Genomic DNA, 21,211 nt, shown 5'->3' on the forward strand with positions numbered 1-21,211 from the left:
TTCTAGCATCCTTCTAGCTTTCGCTGTCACCTTTTCAACCTGTTTGGCCACCTAAAATCATCACTTACAATCACACCCAAGTCCCGCTTTTCTATCATGTACATAAGTTCTTCCCCCTAAACTGTACCATTCCCTCGGGTTTTTGCAGCCCAGATGCAGGACCTTGCATTTCTTAGCATTAAATTTTAGTTGCCAGACTATTCTTCAAGCTTTGCCAGATCTTTCTTCATGTTGTTCACACCATCCAGCGTATCTACTCTACTGCAGATTTTGGTATCGCCTGCAAAGAGGCAAATCTTACCCGACAACTCTTCAACAATATCGTTTATAAAAATGTTAAAAAGAATAGGCCCAAGAACAGAACCTTGAGGCACACCACTGGTAACATCCTTTTCTTCAGAATGATCTCCATTGATCACTATCCTCTGTCACCTTCCACTCAACCAGTTCTTGACCCAGCCCGTCACTTTGGAACCTATCCCAAGGGTATTCAGTTTATTTATTGGACGTCTGTGGAACACTGTGCAGAAGGTATCCACAGGATTCCAGAAACTTGACCATTCTCTGTTTTAAGTGTTTCTATTAATTTGCTTACCACAGAAGTCAGACTTACTTTCTCTCTTGTGGAGAGAAGCCACAACCGCCCTTCCCCAGTCCTCCGGTATCGCTTCCGACTTTAGAGACTCGTTGAAAAGGTCAGTCAGCGGAGCTACCAGAACTTCATAAGAACATAAGAATTGCTGCTGGGTCAGACCATTGGTTCATCGTGCTCAGCAGTCCACTCCTGCGGCAGCCCATAGGTCAAAGACCAGTGCCCTGACTGAGTCTGGCCTTACCTGCGTACTTTCTGGTTCAGCAGGAACTTGTCTAACTTTGTCTTGAATCCCTGGAGGGTGCTTTCCCCTATAACAGCCTCCGGAAGAGCATTACAGTTTTCCACCACTCTCTGGGTGAAGAAGAACTTCCTTATGTTTGTACGGAATCTATCCCCTTTCAACTTTAGAGAGTACCCTCTCGTTCTCCCTACCTTGAAGAGGGTGAACAACCTGTCTTTATCTACTAAGTCTATTCCCTTCATTATCTTGAACGTTTCAATCATGTCCCATCTGTCTCCTCTTTTCAGGGGACAAGAGGTCCAGTTTCTCTAATCTCTCGCTGTATGGCAACTCCTCCAGCCCCTTAACCATTTTAGTTGCTCTTCTCTGGACCCTTTCAAGTAGTACCGTGTCCTTCTTTAAGTACGGCGACCATTGCTGGATGCAGTATTCCAGGTGGGGGCGTACTATGGCCCAGTACAGCGGCATGATATCCTTTTCCAATTTGTTTGTGATCCCTCCCTTCTTAATCATTCCTAGCATTCGGTTCGCCCTTTTTGCCGCCGCCACACATTGCGCGGTGGCTTCATTGACTTGTCGACCAGTACTCCTTAAGTTCTTTCAGCATCCTCAGATGTAGACCAACCGGCCTTTATTTTAGCTAGCTCCTCATGAACACAAGCCTCTGAAAATCAATCAGGGTCTGTCTTTTCCATCCCTATTCACGTTTGTATCAGAACGGGTTATAGCCTAACACATAATATAAAGTTAAAAGGTTACAATTTATCTTGGTTACAGGTTTATCCTAACTCATCACATATTAGGGATTTAATACCAATAAACATAATTTACAGTTTACAGGTTGTAATTTGCCATAGTAAAGTGCAAGGATTTTCAATACAAGTTTTTGTCCTGGATGTGATTAAGACAGTTCGAAGTGCTGGCCTTGGGAATCAAAGTAGTTTGCAGCAGCAGCTTCCTTTTGTGACATGTGCCTGTCATACCAGGTTGCAGGGACTTGAGCTGGCGGAGGGCAAGCATTTACCCCAGATCCTCTTAGCTGGAGTGGATTACGTAGCTGATACTCTACAACTTCAGAGTCATAAATAAGATTTCAGCGTATTCATTCTCAGCCTGCAGAATGCTCTGGATCAGGCAATGGGTGGGAGATTCTGCATCCGAGACTACCCTTAGCAGACTTCTTACAATTGACAATGCTGTTCAGAAAGGGACCGGACAAAATCATGACCGTCGTGTAGTGTAGGTAGGTCATGTAGTGGTAGATTGGCCGAGATCTCTACCTGACAGCAGACCAAAACATAGGCCCCGGGTGGTCTAATTTTAGTGGCATCAGGGCTTTCAGCAGAACTCAGGAGGAACCTCTCAAAAATCCCTCTTTGGAGCCAGGCAGAGCCAAGCCTCCAGTTCTCATTCTTCTCCAACCTCCAGAAAAGCACAATAATGCCAGGTCCGGAGCAGTTCCTCTGAAGATAGGGGTGCAATTCTTGGACTATGCAGAGGCCTGGGCTCCAATCTCGTCAGATCATTGGGTACTGGAGATGATTCAGAGCAGTTACAAGCTCGAATTCACCCAGCCCTTAACGGACTGGTTTGTGGACTCTATTGGGGTGAATGGAGAAAGCAAGCAAGGTCATGGCTACAGTTCAGAGACTGTTAGATAGTCAGGCCATAGTCTGCTGCCTGAAGAGTCAGGCTCAGGCAGATACTGTATATTCTTGGGCATGACAAAGGCTCAGAAGAATGGAGGCTCATTCTGGATCTTATGAATGTTGGTACCGTGCTGAAATTTCCGCACTTTCCCATGGAGACATTAAGATCAGTCATAGCAGTGGTGGCACTGGGAGCAATTTCTGGCCTCTGAATTTGATGGAGGCCCACCTGCACTTTCCTATATTTCTGGACCACTGAAAGTTCCTCAGATTTCATGTAGAGAATGACAGGGTGACCGTTTCCTGAAAATTTGGGTTTGCCACGGGTTGAGGAACAAGGCTATTCAACGCCCCGCAGGAGCAGTAAAGAGCCTTGTTTCTGCAGTGAAGGATGAATGCTGCAAGTCACCTCCCTCCACCTCCTCTCCCAGCCAGCAGCCCCCCTTGCGATTGCAGGTATGGCAGCCCACCTCCTCCCTCCTGATCACGGGTCCTACAGCCAAATAAACCTGCGACTTCCCTACTGGGTTGGCCCCTTTGTGCCTCCTGCCCTGGCCCTACCGGCCTCTTAGAAGCTTCAGCAATAAAGAAGCAAAGTCGCAGGTCTGCTCTGGGTCCCTCTTTCAATGTAACCTCTGGTTTCTCTGGAGTTGGAGGGTCCTGGAGAAGGCCTGTGATGTTGCCTCTTCGTTGCTGAAGCTTCTAAGGCTGGTAGGGCAGGAAGCGCAAAGGGGCTGACTCAATAGGGGAGTCGCTCATTTCAGTTTTATAATTTTTTTTGTTTGATCTGCAGAAGGAGGTTACTTGGGGGGTGCATAGGAATATAGAGGAGTGATGCTGTACATAGGGGAAGAGGTCATACAATAGTGAGATGATGAAGGCAGGGAGATGGGCACAAGGGAATAAAAGAAAGGGACGTAGAAAAGGGAGATAGTGAATATGGGAAACAATACATACACAGATAGAAGATGGATGGTGAGCTACTACTATTTATCATTTCTGTAGTGCTGAAGGGCATAGGCAGCGCTGTACATTTAACATAAAATAGACTGTCCCTGCTCAGAAAAGCTTAGTTTAATTTGGACAGACAGGACATCTTGGGGGGATGGATTATTGGCAGATACCTTTTTATATAACATAAGGGTTCTGGGTAAAGTCTCAGCTTATGTAGTATCAGCTCACAGAACGCTCTGGATTCACCACTGAGCTGGAGATTCAGCCTCTAAGGCAGTGGTCTCAAACTCTTGGTCCGGGGAGCACATGTGGCCCGCCAAGTACTATTTTGAGGCCCTCAGTATGTTTATCATCATAAAAGTTTCTTGATCATATGTCTCTTTAGCTATAAATTACAATATTATTATTAAGACTTAGCCAAAAGGAAAGATTTATAAACTATGAAGAGTTTTTTTATCTCATGCAAAATTGTCATTTCTTTAAATAAGACATTAACTATTTTATCCCAGGACAAGCAGGCAGCATATTCTCACATGTGGGTGACGTCATCTACGGAGCCCTCGCGCGGACAGCTTTTCAAGCAAACTTGATTGAAGTTTCAAGTTTGCTACACTGCACCACGCATGTGCATGCCTTCTCGCCCACTAGAGGGCGCATCCCACCTCGTGGTCCTCAGTTCAGTTTTTTCCGCGGAGCCAGAAGCCCTGTGGAAATTGAGCTCTGTGAATTTTGCCTTCTGTCGCTGCGTCCGGTTGTTTTTTCGTCGGTCGCTGTGATTTATTTTGTCTTTTCTTTCTTTCTTGATCGTTAACAAAAAAACTGAGAAACCCGAGGTTTTTTTGCCTTCTGTCGGCTCCGGGGGCTCCCGTGAGCCGCGGCCGCGGCAGGCCTTGCTCCGGCCGGTTCGGGTTTCATGTCCCGTCCTGTGACGGGTTTCAAAAAGTGCACTCGGTGTGAGCGGTTACTTTCTATTACAGACCCACACCGGTGGTGCTTGCTCTGCTTGGGGCCCGAGCATCCGACTGATTCTTGTGATCGGTGCTCCACCTTTCAGGCCAGAGCGCTCCGCCGACGCCGTGCCAGGATGGCGGAGCTTTTCTCGGTCGACTCCGCACCGGGGAAGGCCTCGACGTCGGCCCCGGCCTAAGCCTGCCTCGGGTAAGTCCTCTCTTCCTTCCTCGACTCCAGGGTCGACTAAGAAGCCATCCTCGGGCTCCTCGACGGCGGGTGGGTCGTCCTCGGCCCCGCCAAAGACTACGGCCACTAATGCCCTGAGGGAATACTCGAGACCGAGGTCGCCCTCCAGGGAGCATCCCCCGGCCTCGGACCTACCTACCATGGTAGGGATCCCGGCGTTCCAGGATCTGTTATGAGCCCTGATTGCCTCGAGCTCTCCAGGGCCCTCGAGCAATTGCAGCAAGCCGCGACCTCGGCTGCTCCGACCTCGATGGCTCCGCCCTCGGCGGCCTCGGCCTTGATTCCCTCGGGCACTGGGGCGGCACCGGCCTCGACCCCGACCTTGCCCTCGACTTCGACCTCGGGGGCCCCGCCTGAGCGAAGCGTACGGCCCCGTGACAAGGTGCGCAGGGTGCGTCGGATTTCCTCTTCCTCGAGGTCCTCCCGGGGCTCTTCACCCTCGGGCAGGCCTCGGGCGAGGCGCCGTCCGAGGAGGCCCAAGCGGTCGCGAGGTTCTCCTCGGCGCCGTACTCGCTCCTCGCCTCTCGGGGGTGAGGCCTTGCGGGTCTCGGAGCTTCGTCTCGACAACCCGGAGTTGCTTCGTTCTCCCGTCCGAGGGGGTTCTCGTGACTCCTCGCCGAGGAGGAGGGGGCGTGCCTCGGTCCCTCGGACTCCTGGGACTTCTCCCAGAGGGTCTTCGAGACGCGGACGGTCCCCGACCCCCTCGAAGCCGTTGGATAGGACCTCTTGGGGCTCGGGGTCCGGTAGGGAGCCGCACTACTCCCATGAGGCTTCCCCCTTCTGTTCGGCGGAGAGGTCGAGAACCCCCTCGCCTCCCGCCAGACAGTCCTCCTTCACAGGTTTTGTTCAGGACATGGCACGTGCTTTGGGTCTGGACCTCATGGCGGGATCCCAATACACTAAGGAGTTCCTTGTGGAGCAGGACCTCCCCGCTCCCCCGAGGGAAACACCGAGGCTTCCTTTGAATAGGGTCCTTCTTCAGACCTTCCTTAAAAACCTGATTTCACCTCTTACAGTCACAGCGGTGCCGTCCAAGATGGAGAGCAAGTATAGAACAATCCCACCTAAGGGGTTCGATAAGGCTCAACTATCTCACCAGTCCTTGCTGGTCGAGTCGGCCCTGAAGAAGACACAACCCTCCAGGGTTTCTGCGGCGGTTCCGCCCGGTAGGGAGGGTCGGACCCTCGACAAATTTGGTCGTTGCCTCTATGCGAATTCCCTCATGACAACCAGGGTACTTAACTATGCCTTTACGTTTTCATCATATTTAAGGGGCATGGTGAAGGACCTCCCTCAGTACAGGGAGGACCTGCCGGTCTCCCGTAGGGAGGGGTTTGACAAGTTCATGTCCAACCTTTCTCAATTGCGCCTGTACCTCTTCCATGCGGTGTACGACGCATTTGAACTTGTCTCGAGGGTGTCGGCCTTTGCGGTAGCGATGTGCCGACTGGCGTGGCTGCGCACCCTCGACATGGACCCTAACCTGCAGGAGCGTCTGGCGGATCTCCCTTGCGTGGGGTCCGAACTTTTCGATGAATCCCTGGAGGCGGCGACCAAGCGGTTGTCTGAGCAGGAACGCTCTTTGGCCTCCTTGGTCCGACTGAAACCTCGGGCCACGCCGCAAGGCGTTACCCTCAAAAGACGACGACGGCCTTTTCTAGGCCTCCACCTCGGCGTCCACCTCATCAGGGGAGGGGCGGACAATCTAAGCCTCAGCCGCAGAGCGCGTCCAAGCCTGCGCCGTCCTTTTGACAGTCTGTGCGGATGGGGCGGGTTCCCCTCCGCGTTCATGCCGGAACCCCTACCCATAGGGGGTCGACTCCGGTCCTTTTATGTGGCTTGGACCGAGATAACATCCGACGCCTGGGTGCTCCGGACCGTCTCCGAGGGCTACTCTCTAAATTTCTGCGCTATGCCACCGGAACAGCCACCCGGGGCTCGCCCATACGATCGGGCCCAACTCCCCGTCCTCCTGGAGGAGGCCAGGGCCTTGTTAAGGCTTCGGGCTGTGGAACCTGTACCCCTCGACCAGCAGGGGCGGGGGTTTTACTCCCATTACTTTTTGGTCCCAAAAAAGACCGGGGACTTGCGCCCCATTCTAGACCTCAGGAAGCTCAACAAGTTCCTGGTCCGGGAGAAATTCCGGATGTTGTCACTTCCAGTTTTGTATCCTCTCTTGGAGGAAGGGGACTGGATGTGCTCCCTGGACCTGAAGGAAGCGTATACCCATGTTCCGGTGCATCCCTCCTTCCGCAAATTCTTACGGTTCCAGGTGGGCGAGCTACACCTACAGTACCGGGTCCTCCCCTTCGGCCTGGCTTCGTCCCCTCGAGTCTTCACGAAGTGTATGGTGGTGGTCGCTGCAGCCCTGAGGTCTCGGGGGCTTCAGGTCTTCCCATACCTGGACGATTGGCTGATCAAAGCCCCAACCAGGGAGGGGGTTATCTCAGCGACCCTACAGTTTATCATCTTCCTTCAGCGACTGGGGTTCGAAGTAAATTTTCCCAAGTCACAGTTGTGCCCGGCCCAGTCACTTCAGTTCATAGGCGCAGTGCTGGACACTGTTCGCCTCCGTTCATTCCTCCCGCCTCCTCGTTTGGAGGCTTTGGTACGGTTGGCCCGTCAGATCCTTCCTTTACCTGTGGTGTCGGCTCAGCGCATGATGATGCTTCTGGGCCACATGGCGTCTACAGTCCACGTCACTCCATTCGCCAGACTGCACTTGAGAATTCCTCAGTGGACTCTGGCCTTTCAGTGGCGCCAGGAGTGCGATCCTGTCTCTCGTCGCATAACAGTGACTCCTTCTTTGAGACGTTCGCTCCGTTGGTGGACCGACTCTTCGAATCTTTCCGGAGGTTTGCTCTTTCTCGTCCCTCCTCATCGCAAAGTTCTGACCACGGACTCCTCCGAGTACGCGTGGGGGGCCCACCTGGACGGTCTGCGGACCCAGGGACTGTGGTCGGCGGAGGACCGCCGCTGTCACATCAATGTGTTGGAGCTTCGTGCCATTTTTCTGGCGGCTCGAGCGTTCTGCCACCTACTCCGAGATCAGGTAGTCCTGGTGCGAACGGACAACCAGGTGGCCATGTATTATGTGAACAAGCAAGGTGGGACAGGCTCTTGGTCCCTTTGCCGGGAAGCTCTGCGCCTTTGGGAATGGGCGATCTCCCAGAACATCTTCCTACAGGCGGTCTATATCCAGGGAGAACAGAACTGCTTGGCAGACAAACTCAGTCGGCTTCTCCAGCCGCACGAGTGGTCACTCAACTCCAGAGTCCTACGCGAGGTCTTCGGCCGCTGGGGGACTCCGCAGGTGGATCTGTTTGCCTCCCCGGAGACTCGCAAACTACCCCTGTATTGTTCTCGGATGTACTCCCTGGACCGTCTGGAAGCGGATGCCTTTCTTCTCGACTGGGGAGGGAGGTTCCTTTACGCGTTTCCTCCTTTTCCCCTGATCTTGAGGACGTTGGTTCGTCTCAAATCATCCAGAGCCACTATGATTCTCATTGCGCCTCGATGGCCTCGTCAACACTGGTTCTCCCTGCTTCTTCAACTCAGTGTCAGGGAGCCTCTGCTACTACCTGTGTTTCCCTCTCTGCTATCTCAGAGTCGGGGTTCGCTGTTGCATCCCAATCTTCAGTCCTTACACCTGACCGCTTGGTTCCTTTCCCCTTGACTTCGGTCCAGGTTTCTCAATCGGTGAGGGAAGTTTTGGAAGCCTCGCGCAAGGTCTCGACCAGGCTTTGTTATTCCCAGAAATGGACCAGATTTTCCTCCTGGTGTTCCTCGCGTCATCTGGATCCGGGTTCGGTCCCAGTGTCTTCGGTGCTGGACTATTTGTTACATCTGTCTAATTCCGGCCTGAAGACGACATCTGTTCGGGTGCATCTCAGTGCCATTTCTGCTTTCCATCGTCACTTGGACGGACGTTCTCTTTCGCTTCATCCTCTGGTGACGCGTTTCACAAGGTCTACTCAATGTTTGCCCCCCTCTGAAGCCTCCTCCCGTCGTTTGGGATTTGAATGTTGTCTTAGCTCAACTGATGAAACCTCCCTTTGAGCCTATCGACAAGTCTCTTCTCAAATTTCTTACTTGGAAAGTGGTTTTTCTGATTGCCCTCACATCTGCTCGACGGATTAGTGAGTTGCAGGCTTTGGTTGTGGACCCGCCTTTCACGGTGTTTCATCATGACAAGGTGGTTCTCCGCACCCACCCAAAATTTTTACCTAAAATCGTGTCTGATTTCCACCTCAATCAGTCCATTGTCCTTCCTGTGTTCTTTCCTAAGCCCCACTCCCATCCTGGCGAGACGGCGCTCCACACGCTTGACTGTAAGAGGGCGTTGGCATTTTATCTCCAACGTACCAGGTCTCATCGGAAGGTTCCTCAATTGTTTTTGTCCTTTGATCCTAATCGTTTAGGACATCCTGTTTCCAAGCGCACCTTGTCCAACTGGTTGGCTGCTTGTATTTCTTTTTGCTACGCTCAGGCTGGTCTTACGCTCCCGGGTCGAGTCACAGGGCATAAGGTCCGGGCGATGGCAGCTTCGGTTGCTTTCCTCCGTTCTACCCCTATGGAGAACATATGTAAAGCTGCCACTTGGTCTTCGGTTCATACGTTCACCTCCCACTGTCCAGAAGCGACGGCCGGTTTGGCCAGTCGGTGTTACGTAATCTGTTTTCCTAAATTGCCATCCTCCCACCTGCCCTTTTTTGGTTGGCTTGGAGGTCACCCACATGTGAGAATATGCTGCCTGCTTGTCCTAGGATAAAGCACAGTTACTTACCGTAACAGGTGTTATCCAGGGACAGCAGGCAGATATTCTCACAACCCGCCCGCCTCCCCGGGGATGGCTTCTTTGCTAGTTATGGAACTGAGGACCACGAGGTGGGATGCGCCCTCTAGTGGGCGAGAAGGCATGCACATGTGTGGTGCAGTGTAGCAAACTTGAAACTTCAATCAAGTTTGCTTGAAAAGCTGTCCGCGCGAGGGCTCCGTAGATGACGTCACCCACATGTGAGAATATCTGCCTGCTGTCCCTGGATAACACCTGTTACGGTAAGTAACTGTGCTTTTTCTGCAGCCCTCCAAGTACCTACAAATCCAAAATGTGACCCTGCAAAGGGTTTGAGTTTGAGACCACTGCTCTAAGGCAACCCTTAACAGAGTCCCTTTTAAGGAGTAAATGTTTTTGGAAGGGGGCTAGATGACCTTATGGCTAGTGTGTCAGACCTCCACCTTAAGTCCCTTTCAGATAACAAGCTTTGACATATCCCTGGAAGTAGTTGCAGTAATTTTCATTCCTCTTGTAGGTTTTACCAGAATTTCATGGGCTAGCTGTTTCAACCCCAGATGCCATCAGGTTTCAGGTTCTTACACTAGCTCCGCCTCCAAGAAGTCCTAATGACACAATAACCGTAGCTCCTCGTATTGAAGGCTGGTTGTTGAGTTCCAGAAAAGGGAACTCATCTCCTCGGACCAATGGGTGTTGGACATCATACAACAGGGACACAAGATAGACTTCATTCGTGCCCCCCCCTCCCCCCATCGGGGAGCTATTTATGGATTCTCCAGCAGGAAAGCCAGAGAAAGGCTTTAAAAGTCCGGGCAACACTGCTGAGTCTCTTGGACATTCAAGCCGTAGAGCCAGTTCCCGAAGGTAGATACTCCTTACACTTCGTGCCAAAGAGAGACTCAGAGGACTTGGAGACCTACCCAGGATCTCAAGTCGATCATTGCCTTTCTGCGGATTCCACTGAATGGGGGTCCAAGTTCATCCCTATCTGAATGACTGGCTAATCAGAGCTCTGTTCAGACTTGAGTGCGAGCAACCAGTGAAGACGAGTCTCGCTTCTACATTGCCTGGGTTGCATTGTCGATTTCAAGAAGAGCCAGCTAACGCTTACTCAGACTTTGGAATATCTGGTAGTTCGGTTCGACACGGTCCAAGGATTTTTTTGATTATTTTTTTTTCCCTGACCCACGCAAACAGAAGAGTTTATATTTTTCCGGAGACAAGCAGGGATATGCAGGCACACTTGAAGGTGAAGTCCTCTGACTGAACCTGATAGCCAGTGCTCTCCACTAGCTTATGGTAAGCTTTGAAGCTTAATGGGTATATGTGGGGACCCTTCTCCTAGAGCCCCTCCCCTCACTGTGACAGTTTTTTCTTCGACTGCTCCTATGAAGTTGAAGCTCTCCCCCCCCCCCCCCCCCCCCCCCACCTTCAAAAACTAAGAGTTTAAAAAAAAAAAAAAGCAATTGATAAATAAAACAGCTTATACTCCTGTGGACAGTAAACCAATTTCTCACCAGCTTCTGTTTTCTCGTTTCATGAGGCCTTACTAATCTTGGGCTTCTATTCCAGGATCCTTCCCTAGCATGGGACCTCAATATAGTCTTGGATCAGTTAATCAAAGACTCCCTTTGAACCATTGGGACCTGCTTCTCTTACGTTCCTTACATGGAAAACGGCTTTTCTCACAGCAGTTACGTTGGCTAGAAGTTAGTGAACTCCAAGCCCTTGTATACTATTCTTATCTTCATTTTTTTTCCTAACAGAGTGCAGTTAAGAACTCGTCGCAAGTTTCTTCCCAAAGTTGTCTTGGACTTTCATCTGAATCAAACTAATTTTGCTGTCATTGTTTCCACCCCCCACACTCCTCTCCAGCAGAGGCACATCTCCATTCATTAGATTGCAGAAGAGCATTAATTTTAAAGAAACATCTGAGTTATGGAAAACCAACCAGCTTTTCGTTTCCTACAATCCAGCCACCCAAGATCAGCCAGTAACGAAAAAGACTATATCCTCGTGGGTTGCATATTGCATCCATTTCTGTAACTCTCAAGTTCATATTCAATCGCCTGGTACTGTGGAGCGCATAAACTGAGCTACAGCATCCTCCATAGCAAATTTAAAATCAATTCAAGATATGTAAAGCTGCAACCTGATCTAAAATACATACTTTTACAAAGCACTATTCTTGTACAATCCCACTTTATTCCGGGGTGGGTTTTGTGCATCCTGGCCCGCCAGGAGCCGTAGAAAGCTTCAATTGATAGAAGTCTTGACTCCTCCCTCTGCTATCATAACCTGGAGCATGCTCCCTGGTCCTCAGTTTTGTATTCTTACATGCCAGACTGTAGGAGCTTATCTGTTCTGCTCGTGTTTCATTTCTAAATTTTCAATACAGTATTTCCTAGAAATTCGTGGAGGCTCTATTCCAGGAACACCCGCAAATACAGTTTTGAGTCTGTAAAAAGGTAGGAGAGGGCAGCTGGGGCGCCGGAAGGTGCAGTAAATCTCCGGGGGGGGGGGGGGAGAAGGAGGAATCAGCTGTGCAGAAAGCTGATTTGCAAACTCATTTCCTGTTTTTTCTGACTGGAAGAGGCAGTCAGAAAATACCGTCAATAACAGTCCGAATTCGTGGGGGCACACTGTTTTGGATAGGTTTTTCATGGGTTTTGCCCTCATGCTGTGGAGGTTCCCTGTTTGGACATCCTTGCGGTGGGAGATCGCAGACTCTTGGAGTCTGCTCCTGTAAGCTCCCTGGACAGCCTGCACATCAAATTGGGGCTCCGAAATTTGGAGCTAGCTCGTCCCAGGCTGCGCGGTTCCATGGAGGCGCAACCATGACCACAACCTGTATGCCTCCCAAGTGGTACAGCGTCCGATGGTTGTCGGGCCGGTGGGGCAATCTGAACTGAAATCCAGATTTCTGGGGCTTTAGATCTCCTTATATGCTGTTTCATCATTGCCTGCCATTTCTCCCAAATAACACAATGGAACTGTGAGTAACAGCTTTGCTAGCCCAGTTTGGTAATTTTGGGGAGCCCTCAAAAGGAGTTTTTGGGTGGTTTCCCTGCATGCCCTAACCCTCCCCACCTCTAAAATTGTATAATCGCCATTTTCCCAGGGTTCCTGTTCTTTTTCTGGGCTGTTTTAGGGTAAAATCTGCACCTACGGTGGCCATCTTGGATTTTCCCAATTTGAATAAAACTTTTTTTGCACTTGGGGGCTTTGTGTTCACTCCAAATTTCTCAGATGGCCTCCTCAGGACATGATGGCATGGATTCATGCCTCATTTGCAGCAGATGGCTGTCTGATTTGCAGCTGTGTTCTATATGTGCTGCGGCCTGCAAAGGGGGGAATAAGGTGTACATGGATGCGGTGCCTCAGGGGAGGCCCTTGGGTCCTCTGCCCCAGTTGCCGTAAAAATGGCATCGGGGGACCCTCAGAAGAGCACTGGCAGGGTTTCGGTGAAACGCAAGCGCGGTTCCGGTGAAAAATCTTCCCCTGGAATTTGTGACTATGCTTTATCAGGCATACTTGGTTAAAAAGTCCATGCTTGTGGTACCCCACCGAAGTCTAGTCCACCTGTGAAGACTTTCCCTCCACTGGAGATAAGTCTTTGTCTTTTCTCTCCAGTGGGGACCCCGGAGCGCAAGCAGGCGATGCCTGTGAACTTGTCAGGTCCTCTTTCCATTCTTCTGCTCTCCCAGGGCAGCTCGGAGGTATCCAATGATGTAGCTAATCTGGTGGAGCTCCGTGATCAAGATTCATGTGGGTCCTGAGACCTGGTGGATGATCCTTCAGTGCACCGTTATACCTGGCCGTCTTGAGGATCTGATTACAGAATCTCTGCAGGATCAGCTGGTCCGGGCGGAATGTTTTTTGAGCGATCAGAGGCCGCTCACTGCCTCCCTTTCTGGATAACCTGGTTCTGGGGCTCATAGTGGCTACGATCGACATGGTGCCATGGGCCAGGGCCCGACTGCATCCTCTGCAGGAGGCGCTGTACTCTGGAATCCGCAGTGGGACCATTATTTGCCCCGCTGCCCTGGATGTCAGTGGTGTACAGCAGCATGCAGTGGTGGTTGAGTTCCTTGATGCTGCCCAGGGGCCTGCCGCATCTGATTTCGGACTGGGTGACTGTCCACGGACACGAGTCTCTCGGGCTGGGGAGCAGTTTGTATGACTGCCCTGGTACAGGGTCGGTGGGTGCCATCGAAGCACAAGTGGTCGATCAGTCACCCGGAGCTGAGAGTAATCCGTCTAGCTCTGCTGAATTTCCAGGGGTGTCTCCATCAGCAAGCTTTTGGGTGTTCTTGGACAATGCCAAGGGGGCACGAGGAGCACCGCACTGAGTGGAGGCTCGGTTGCTATTTTGCTGGGCAGAAACGCACCTCACGTGGCAGGAGTAAATGAAGTCCAGGCGGACTTTCTCGGTCGTCAGACACTGAATCCTGGGGAGTGGTCTCTCTCCTGGAGAGCATTCGATTGCATAGTGTGCCGTTGGGGGCAGCCCACTTTTAACCTCATGGCAACTGCGGTGAACAGGAATTCCGATCGGTTTTACATTCGGTGCAGGCCTGGATGCTCTGGTACCAGTCTTGGCCACAGGAGGATCTCCACTGTCTTTCATCTGTGGCCCATGATAGAATACTTGTTATGTCACATAGCAGAGTATGGGGGGCTTGTGATCTTGGTGACCCCCGATTGACAAAAGGCTGTGGTACGCTGGTCTGGTTCGGCTCTGCAGGGTCGGGGTCTCAGTTGCCCTGTCACCCTCGCCTTTTCACAGAGTCCAATCGCTCTGCAGGATCCAGCCGGTTTTGTCTTGTACATGGCTCTTGAGCGCGCGGCCTTGACAGTCCGGGATTATTCGACTGCAGTGATTGCTATTTTGCTACATAGCAAGAGGAAGTCCACGGTGGCAGCCTATGTGAAAGCTTGGAGGTGTTACCAGGCTTGGTGTTCCAGTCATCAGGAAGATCCCTCTTCTCCTTCAGTTCCTCAGGTACTGGAATTTCTGCAGGATGGCCTGAAAAGAGGCCTTGCCGTGGCTTTACTCAGGGTTCAGATCGCAGGTCTGTCCAGTTTGAGAGCTGTTTCTCTCGGAGGTTCCTTAGTGGATCATCCAGACAGTCCATTTCCGGAGGGGAGCGGTTCAGCTGAGGCCTCCCTTGTCTGATGTGGAATCTGAATCTGGTTCTCCGCTTCCTGGATTGTCTGCCCTATGAACCTTTGGAGCAGGCTTCCTTGATGGACCTCTCCATTAAGACGGTATTCCTGGTAGCAGTCACTTCTGCCCGAAGGGTTTCCGGGATCCTTTCTTGCTTATCACAGATTCCGCAGTTCTTTTGTGAACGGTTCCTTTTCTTCCGAAGGTGGTTTCTGTCTTCATGTGAATCAGGAAGTTCATCTAACAGCATTTGTTCCTTCAGTTTCCAAGGCCCAGGACCCTGGGTGTAAGCTGAATTTTGCTGCGGTATTTGGAAGTCACCAACGAGTTTTACCTCTCGGACCGTTTGTTCTCACAGGTCCAGCCCATAAGAGCAGGCCTACTTCTAAGGCTGCCCTTTCTAGTTGGATCTTTGCAGCCATCTTTGCTGCCTATGTTGGATCTTTGCAGCCATCTTTGCTGCCTATGTTATGTAGCAGAAGGGAAAAAGCTCCCTCCCCTCGGTGTGTGGGCTCATTCTACCAGAGCGGTGTCCTCTTCTTGGGCAGAGTCTTCAGCAGTTTCGCCGGTGGAGATCTGCAGGGCTGCTACATGGTCTTCCTTGCACACATTTACCAAGTTTTACCAGATTGATGTGTCGGCTTAGCAGGATACTGCTTTCGGCGCTTTAGTGTTGGCAGTGGGCTCATCAGTCCCACTCTGAATTTTCGGGACTGCTCTGTTATGTCCCACTAGTCCTGGAATAAAGTGGGATTATACAAGAACAAAAGATTAGGTTCTTACCTCTGCTAATTTTTCTTGTAAAACCACACTTTATTCCCGGAACTCACCCTATGCCTGCCTGAGTCGCTGATCGACTGCCTGCATACTGGTAAGCTGGATTTCAGTTTAAGACCAGCCTTTCTAAGAGTACCATTGGTGTTGATGTGGCATTGTGGTAAGAGGGGGGTCCCTGGGTTAGTGCCCCCTTCTGACAGTGCAGGCTATCTCCCTATAGCACTGTTTTTGTCATTCAGGTTCTAATGTTTCATAACCTGTGTTCATTTTCATTGTTGTTTTGCATATGTTAATATGATCAGAATTGATTGTTTTGGCGGGGAGTTCCCTGTTCCCCTCTCTTGTTACTTGTTTTTCTGTAGTTTTTCCTGGCTTCTTGCCTGAGGTCCAGGGAGCATGCTCCAGGTTATAATAGCAGAGGGAGGAGTCAAAACTTCTATCAATTGATGTTTCCTACAGCTCCTGGTGGGCCAGGATGCACAATACCCATTAGTCCCGGAATAAATTGTGAATTTACAAGAAAGATTAAGAGGTAAGAACCTAATCTGTCGTATTTTAGACCAGGGCTTGTCTCAATATGTTTGTTTTTTGGACTGTTGGTTTTAAGAAATTTATTTGCACTGTAAAGTGTATCCACCACCCATGTAATTCCTTCAGCTTGGGACTTGCCTTCAACTGTGCCTGCATATCCCCTGTTTGTCTCCAGAGAAAGCAAAGTTGCATACCTGTAATGGATGTTCTCCGTAGACAGCAGGGGAATGCAGCCCCACTTGCCCACCTGCCTTCCCCTCAAACTAATATTCTAATTGCTAGGGACAAAATTATCACAGTGAGGGGAGGGGCTCTAGGAGTAGGGTCCCCACACATGCCCAGTAAGCTCACCATAAGCTAGGGGAGAGCACAGGCTATTGGGCACAGTCAAAGAACTTTACCTTCAAGTGTGGCTGTATTCCCTGCCGTCTACGGAGAACACCCATTACAGGTAAGTAACTGTTTTAACTGCCCTGCCCATCTCTGCACCCTGTCCCCACTCCCTCTCCTAATGCCTTGCAGACCTTTCTCAAGGTCTGCTGTAAGCCCTGATGGTCTTATGGTGAGCTGGGATAGGAGTGTTCCCTCCTGTCTCGGTTGATGTTAAAACATCCCACCCGCCTCTAGAATGCCTACCTTGAAAGCCCTGGTGATCCAACAGTGAACCGGAGCAGGAGTGATCTTCCTCCTATGGTAAACCTCATGAGACTAAGGGAACTCATGAAAACTTGATAGTCATTTTAGATAGTGGCTTGCACGGGGCAGGAGCATAGAAAAATCACTCCTGCCTCGGTTCACCGCTGGACCTCCAAAGCTTTCAAGATAGGCATTCTAGAGATCTGGGAGATAGGGGGGAATCTCTTCTGTTTCAGCTCATTGCTTGACTACTAGGGCTTATGACAGGCTCAGGGGAGGCCTGCAACAGGTCCAGGAGGGGGGCTGTTGGGTGTCAACTTGAATATAAACAGACACCCATTTTAGGGTCTTTTTTTTTTTTTCCCCCAAAAAAAATTTCAGATATAGGGTAAATATTTTAAATGGAGGGGGGGCTTTGCATCTCTCAGAAAGTTGCTGGTCACTTTATATGAAAGTCAAATAGTTTGAAATTCATTATTGACAGGGTCACATGACTGACCCCTTACTATTAACAGTGCACTGGTGAAGGAATAGAAGGAAGCTCAGCTTGAGTAGGCATACAAAGGATACCTTTTGCAATATGTAAAGTTTTTGGTGTGCATCATCTTATGAGATACATGCCATTTAATGAGGTTGTACGGGTCTTTTATACTGAATGTCATCTCCATTTTTGAAGACTATTTTAGTAGTGTTTGGAAACATTTTTTTGAGCAGTTCTGACCGAGTATAGTATCTGAACTTGCTGGAGCATTCAGGGATTGGGATTTTGAGGGGGTATTTTTGTTTATTTTTTTGAATGGGCAGAAATCTTGACATTGAAAGGTTTTGTATTATGAAGAAACAGAGTGGAAAACTTGGAAGAGGAAAAGGTTGACAAGTCAACAAGGTCAAGTATATAACATAGATCAAGGTTTCATTCTGTTCAAAAGTTCATTCTGATAAAATTTCACTCAAGATATTAGAATGGTCCTTCAAATTTTCATATTGTCATCTTGCTTTCCTCATAGAGCACATAAAGGCGGAGTTGCAGTTCATTGCAGAACTTTTTGCTTTGTTTTGTAGTTGGTGCTGGTCTATTGGAGGAGTGTTGGGCTACAATATGCAAGAAAATATAGGCGTTGACATTAATATTTTCAATTTCTTTTCACAGTTAAATTGGTTTTGCAGGATTATCAGGTCTTCCAAACAAACAAGGTAAGCTTCTGAAAGCTTAATTGCTCCTTGATAACAACGAAAATGTTTGATCCACCAACCCATGATGGAGCAGAGATGTCATTTCATTGTGCATACGGCTGCTGGTTGTATCCTGCGACTACAGGAATGCAGAAAATATTGAATAAATTGTGCTACATTGATGCCCAGAATGGGTTCATTTGTAGACAGTTAACTCTTAATATGAAATGATTTGGGGCAAATAATGGTTATTTTCAGAAAGGTTGTTATACCAAGTTTTATGGCTAATTTAAAAAAATATGCTCAGCACTCTTCAAAATGGACTTTCCTAATCAGCTTCTTGGTAACCAATCACTGAATGCTGGTTTTGACATGGCATTCTTTGACAAAGAGCTTGGTGATAATTTAAATGGAAGCCATTGCCCTTTTTGATGGGGTAAATTCAGTTTCTGTACTAAAGACTGTTCAAGGAGGTATAATGAATGTCTTCCCCAGACTGCTGTTTGTTTTCCACATAGAATAAACTTGTCATATGCTTAATCTTTTTAAGCAAGGTGTAAATGTTAAGATGTGATGATGGATGAGTACTAATGATTTGACATCACATGTATCTTTTTGTCTGCAGGCAATTACTGTTGGTTGAGCTCAGAATGGCTGTAGTCATCCGTTTACAGGGGCTTCCTCTTGTTGCGGGATCTACGGATATTCGCACTTTCTTTTCAGGATTGAATATTTCTAATGGAGGTGTGCATATAATTGGTGGAGAACTTGGGGAAGCATTTATTATATTTGCAACAGATGATGATGCCAGACTTGCAATGCGACGTTCAGGAGAGTTTATCAAGCAGTCTAGAATGCAGCTGCAGCTCAGCAGCAAGTCAGAAATGCAGAGTACCATCGAAATGCGTTGGAAAAGAGATGAGCATGGAGGTAGAGAACAAATGTCGGCACCAAGACATTATGGACCAAATATCCCAGGTCCTACAGGAGATGGAAATTTTTCAAATACTGCTCCACCAATGAAAAGAGGAATGAATAAACCTGGTTATGTTCCTTCAGACAGATCAGATCATACTGCTGGCTTTAACAGTGGTATAAGACATGATACAGATATGTCCAAACCATATTATAATCAAGGAAGAAGAGATGCACAATTTGATTCAGATGATCTTTATGTGTTTTTACATGGAATGCCTTATTCAGCAACTGAAGATGAAGTAAGAGCATTTTTTCATGGCTTGCATGTGGATGGTGTTATCTTCTTACAGCATCAAGGTGGTCCTAATGTTGGTCGTAACAATGGTGATGGCTTGGTTAAATTTGCTACACGCAAAGATGCTTTGGATGCACATAGACGTAACAAAGAGTACATGGGTTCCAGATTTATTGAAATTTCACAGGCTACTAAAGAACAATGGAAAGAAAGTGGTGGTTTTGTAGCAGAGGATGTAGGTCCAACTCACATTCGAAGTGGAGAGCGATATAAAAACAGACCTCGATCAAGATCTCCAAGAAATGAAAGACCACGGTCTCGTTCACCTCACAGTCAAGAATTATATATACACATAAGAAACCTATCTTACAGTGTTGAGAAAAGAGACATCATAATGTTTTTTCAATCTTTAGAAGTATCAGATAATCAAATAAAATTTTTATATGACAACCATAACAACAGGACAAGAGATGGTTTTGTTATGTTCAAAAATGAGAGAGATTATCGCATTGCTTTAGGTCTTCATGGGGAGCCTCTTAACCATCGTAGAGTTTATATCTATCCTATCAGTGTAAATGCAATGTTAGAACGAATTGAATCTAGTGGAAATAAAGAGCTTACCCTAAGAGATCAATCTGGTGAAGAGGATATGGCAGACAATGGTTTTCAAGATGCTCCCATGGGGCCCAGATTATACTTGTATATAAGGAACTTCCCCTTTGATGTGACAAAAGTTGAAGTGCAAAAGTTCTTTGTAGGGTTTTCTCTAAATGATGATGATATTTGCTTGCTTTATGATGATAAAGGAGTTGGTCTTGGAGAAGCACTTGTGAAGTTTCCTACTGAAGAACTTGCAGCACATGCTGAAAACTTAAATCGTCGGAGGTTCTTAGGAACTGAGGTTTTATTACAACGAATTTCACAGGAGCAGGTACGGGAGTTTGGAATAAATGCTTTTCCAGGAGAACACCATGACAGAATTCCAGATCAACCACCATTCTATGGTATGGACAGAGTTCCTCGGCCAGGCAATGCACGTGCACCACCAATGCAGCCATTTAGAGGTCCTGGTGATTTCAGACATGGTCCAGAAGAATTCACAGGCCCTCCAAAAAATTTTAGAGGTCCACCACCTCGTATGGGTTTTGGTAGTAATAGGTTTAATCCACGAAACAATGGGCGTGAAGGCTATCCTGAAAGAAGATTTAGGCCTGATTATGGTGTTAGTGGTAATTCTTGTGGCCCTGCAGTAATTCAGCTGAAGAATATGCCTTTCTCAACAAATGTGAATGAAATTTTGGATTTTTTCTATGGCTATCGGGTGATACCAGATTCTGTTTCAATTCGGTATAATGAAAGTGGGCTTCCAACTGGCATTGCCACAGTTGCTATTGAAAACCATAATGAAGCAATGGCCGCTGTCGCAGAACTAAATGACAGACCGGTTGGTCCACGTAAAGTAAAATTAAGCTTGATCTAAATACAGGGAAAGATGCTGAACGAAAATGTGTAAAGTACATTGCATTGGTGTGTGTAAATGCACTTCTCTTTATGTAGTTAATCAAAAGGATTTTGTGGAACTGCAGTCCAAATAATTGCTTCAGATTTCTGTAAACAAAGCAAGCTGTAAATGTTTGTTTTGCACTTCTTTTGTTACAAATTTGTGGAAGGCTTTTGTTGCATTTTAGAATCACTAGTTTAGTTTTGTTAGCCTTAAGAGTGTTTCATTGGTAATGTTCACACTGAGTTTGTCAAGATCGTTAGATGTGAATAAATGAAATCCTGTAGTTGTACCTTATTTTAGGGTCTTTTCAGTGATGATTTGCTATAAAGTAGGTGTGCATTAGTAAGAATGTGGAAGAATGTGTGGAGGTATGTTGAAGATGATGGGAGTAAATGTTTTTGTGAAAGTGAAAATATGAACTTGTCTGATCTCTTCAGGTCTCCTTAATGGCTAAATTGAATTCATGCATTAGGGCAGCTGAAAATAATTTCTTATCCTGATGCCCTAAACATTATGCTAGTTCTTGGCTGTAGATCATACTGTTATATTTACTCCTGTGCTTTCAATGACTGTTTGCCTTATATGTGTTACATACAGTTCTTGAATGCCACATGAAGTCCCATGCAAATTTCCAGTTACAAGATCTTTAAATTTTAAAGATTTGGAAACTGAAACTGCTTAAATTTATATTTCTGGTATGATCTTATAGTATGCCTTATGTGATTTTATGCCTGTATGTTCTGTACTCCAGAAGGCTGATTGGAAAAATAAAAAAA

At 48.1% G+C, this 21,211-nt stretch overlaps 1 protein-coding gene across 7 annotated transcripts in view; it reads left to right on the plus strand.

Moving 5' to 3' along the window:
* The window catches only part of LOC117355123 (RNA-binding protein 12B-like), a 28,347-nt gene extending 7,618 nt beyond the window's left edge, over nt 1–20,729 (plus strand). For 6 of the 7 annotated variants that reach the window (XM_033933206.1, XM_033933209.1, XM_033933210.1 and 3 more), the window contains one exon: nt 17,696–20,729. In XM_033933206.1, the coding sequence (XP_033789097.1) occupies nt 18,324–20,411 (2,088 nt within the window). In that variant the 5' untranslated portion in view covers nt 17,696–18,323 and the 3' untranslated portion in view covers nt 20,412–20,729. The remainder of the gene's footprint in view (nt 1–17,695) is intronic. The other variant, XM_033933213.1, reaches the window with a different exon arrangement.
* Nucleotides 20,730–21,211: the final 482 nt, after the last annotated feature.

This window comes from Geotrypetes seraphini, chromosome 2 (genome assembly GCF_902459505.1).
Source record: "Geotrypetes seraphini chromosome 2, aGeoSer1.1, whole genome shotgun sequence".
NCBI classification, from domain to species: domain Eukaryota; kingdom Metazoa; phylum Chordata; class Amphibia; order Gymnophiona; family Dermophiidae; genus Geotrypetes; species Geotrypetes seraphini.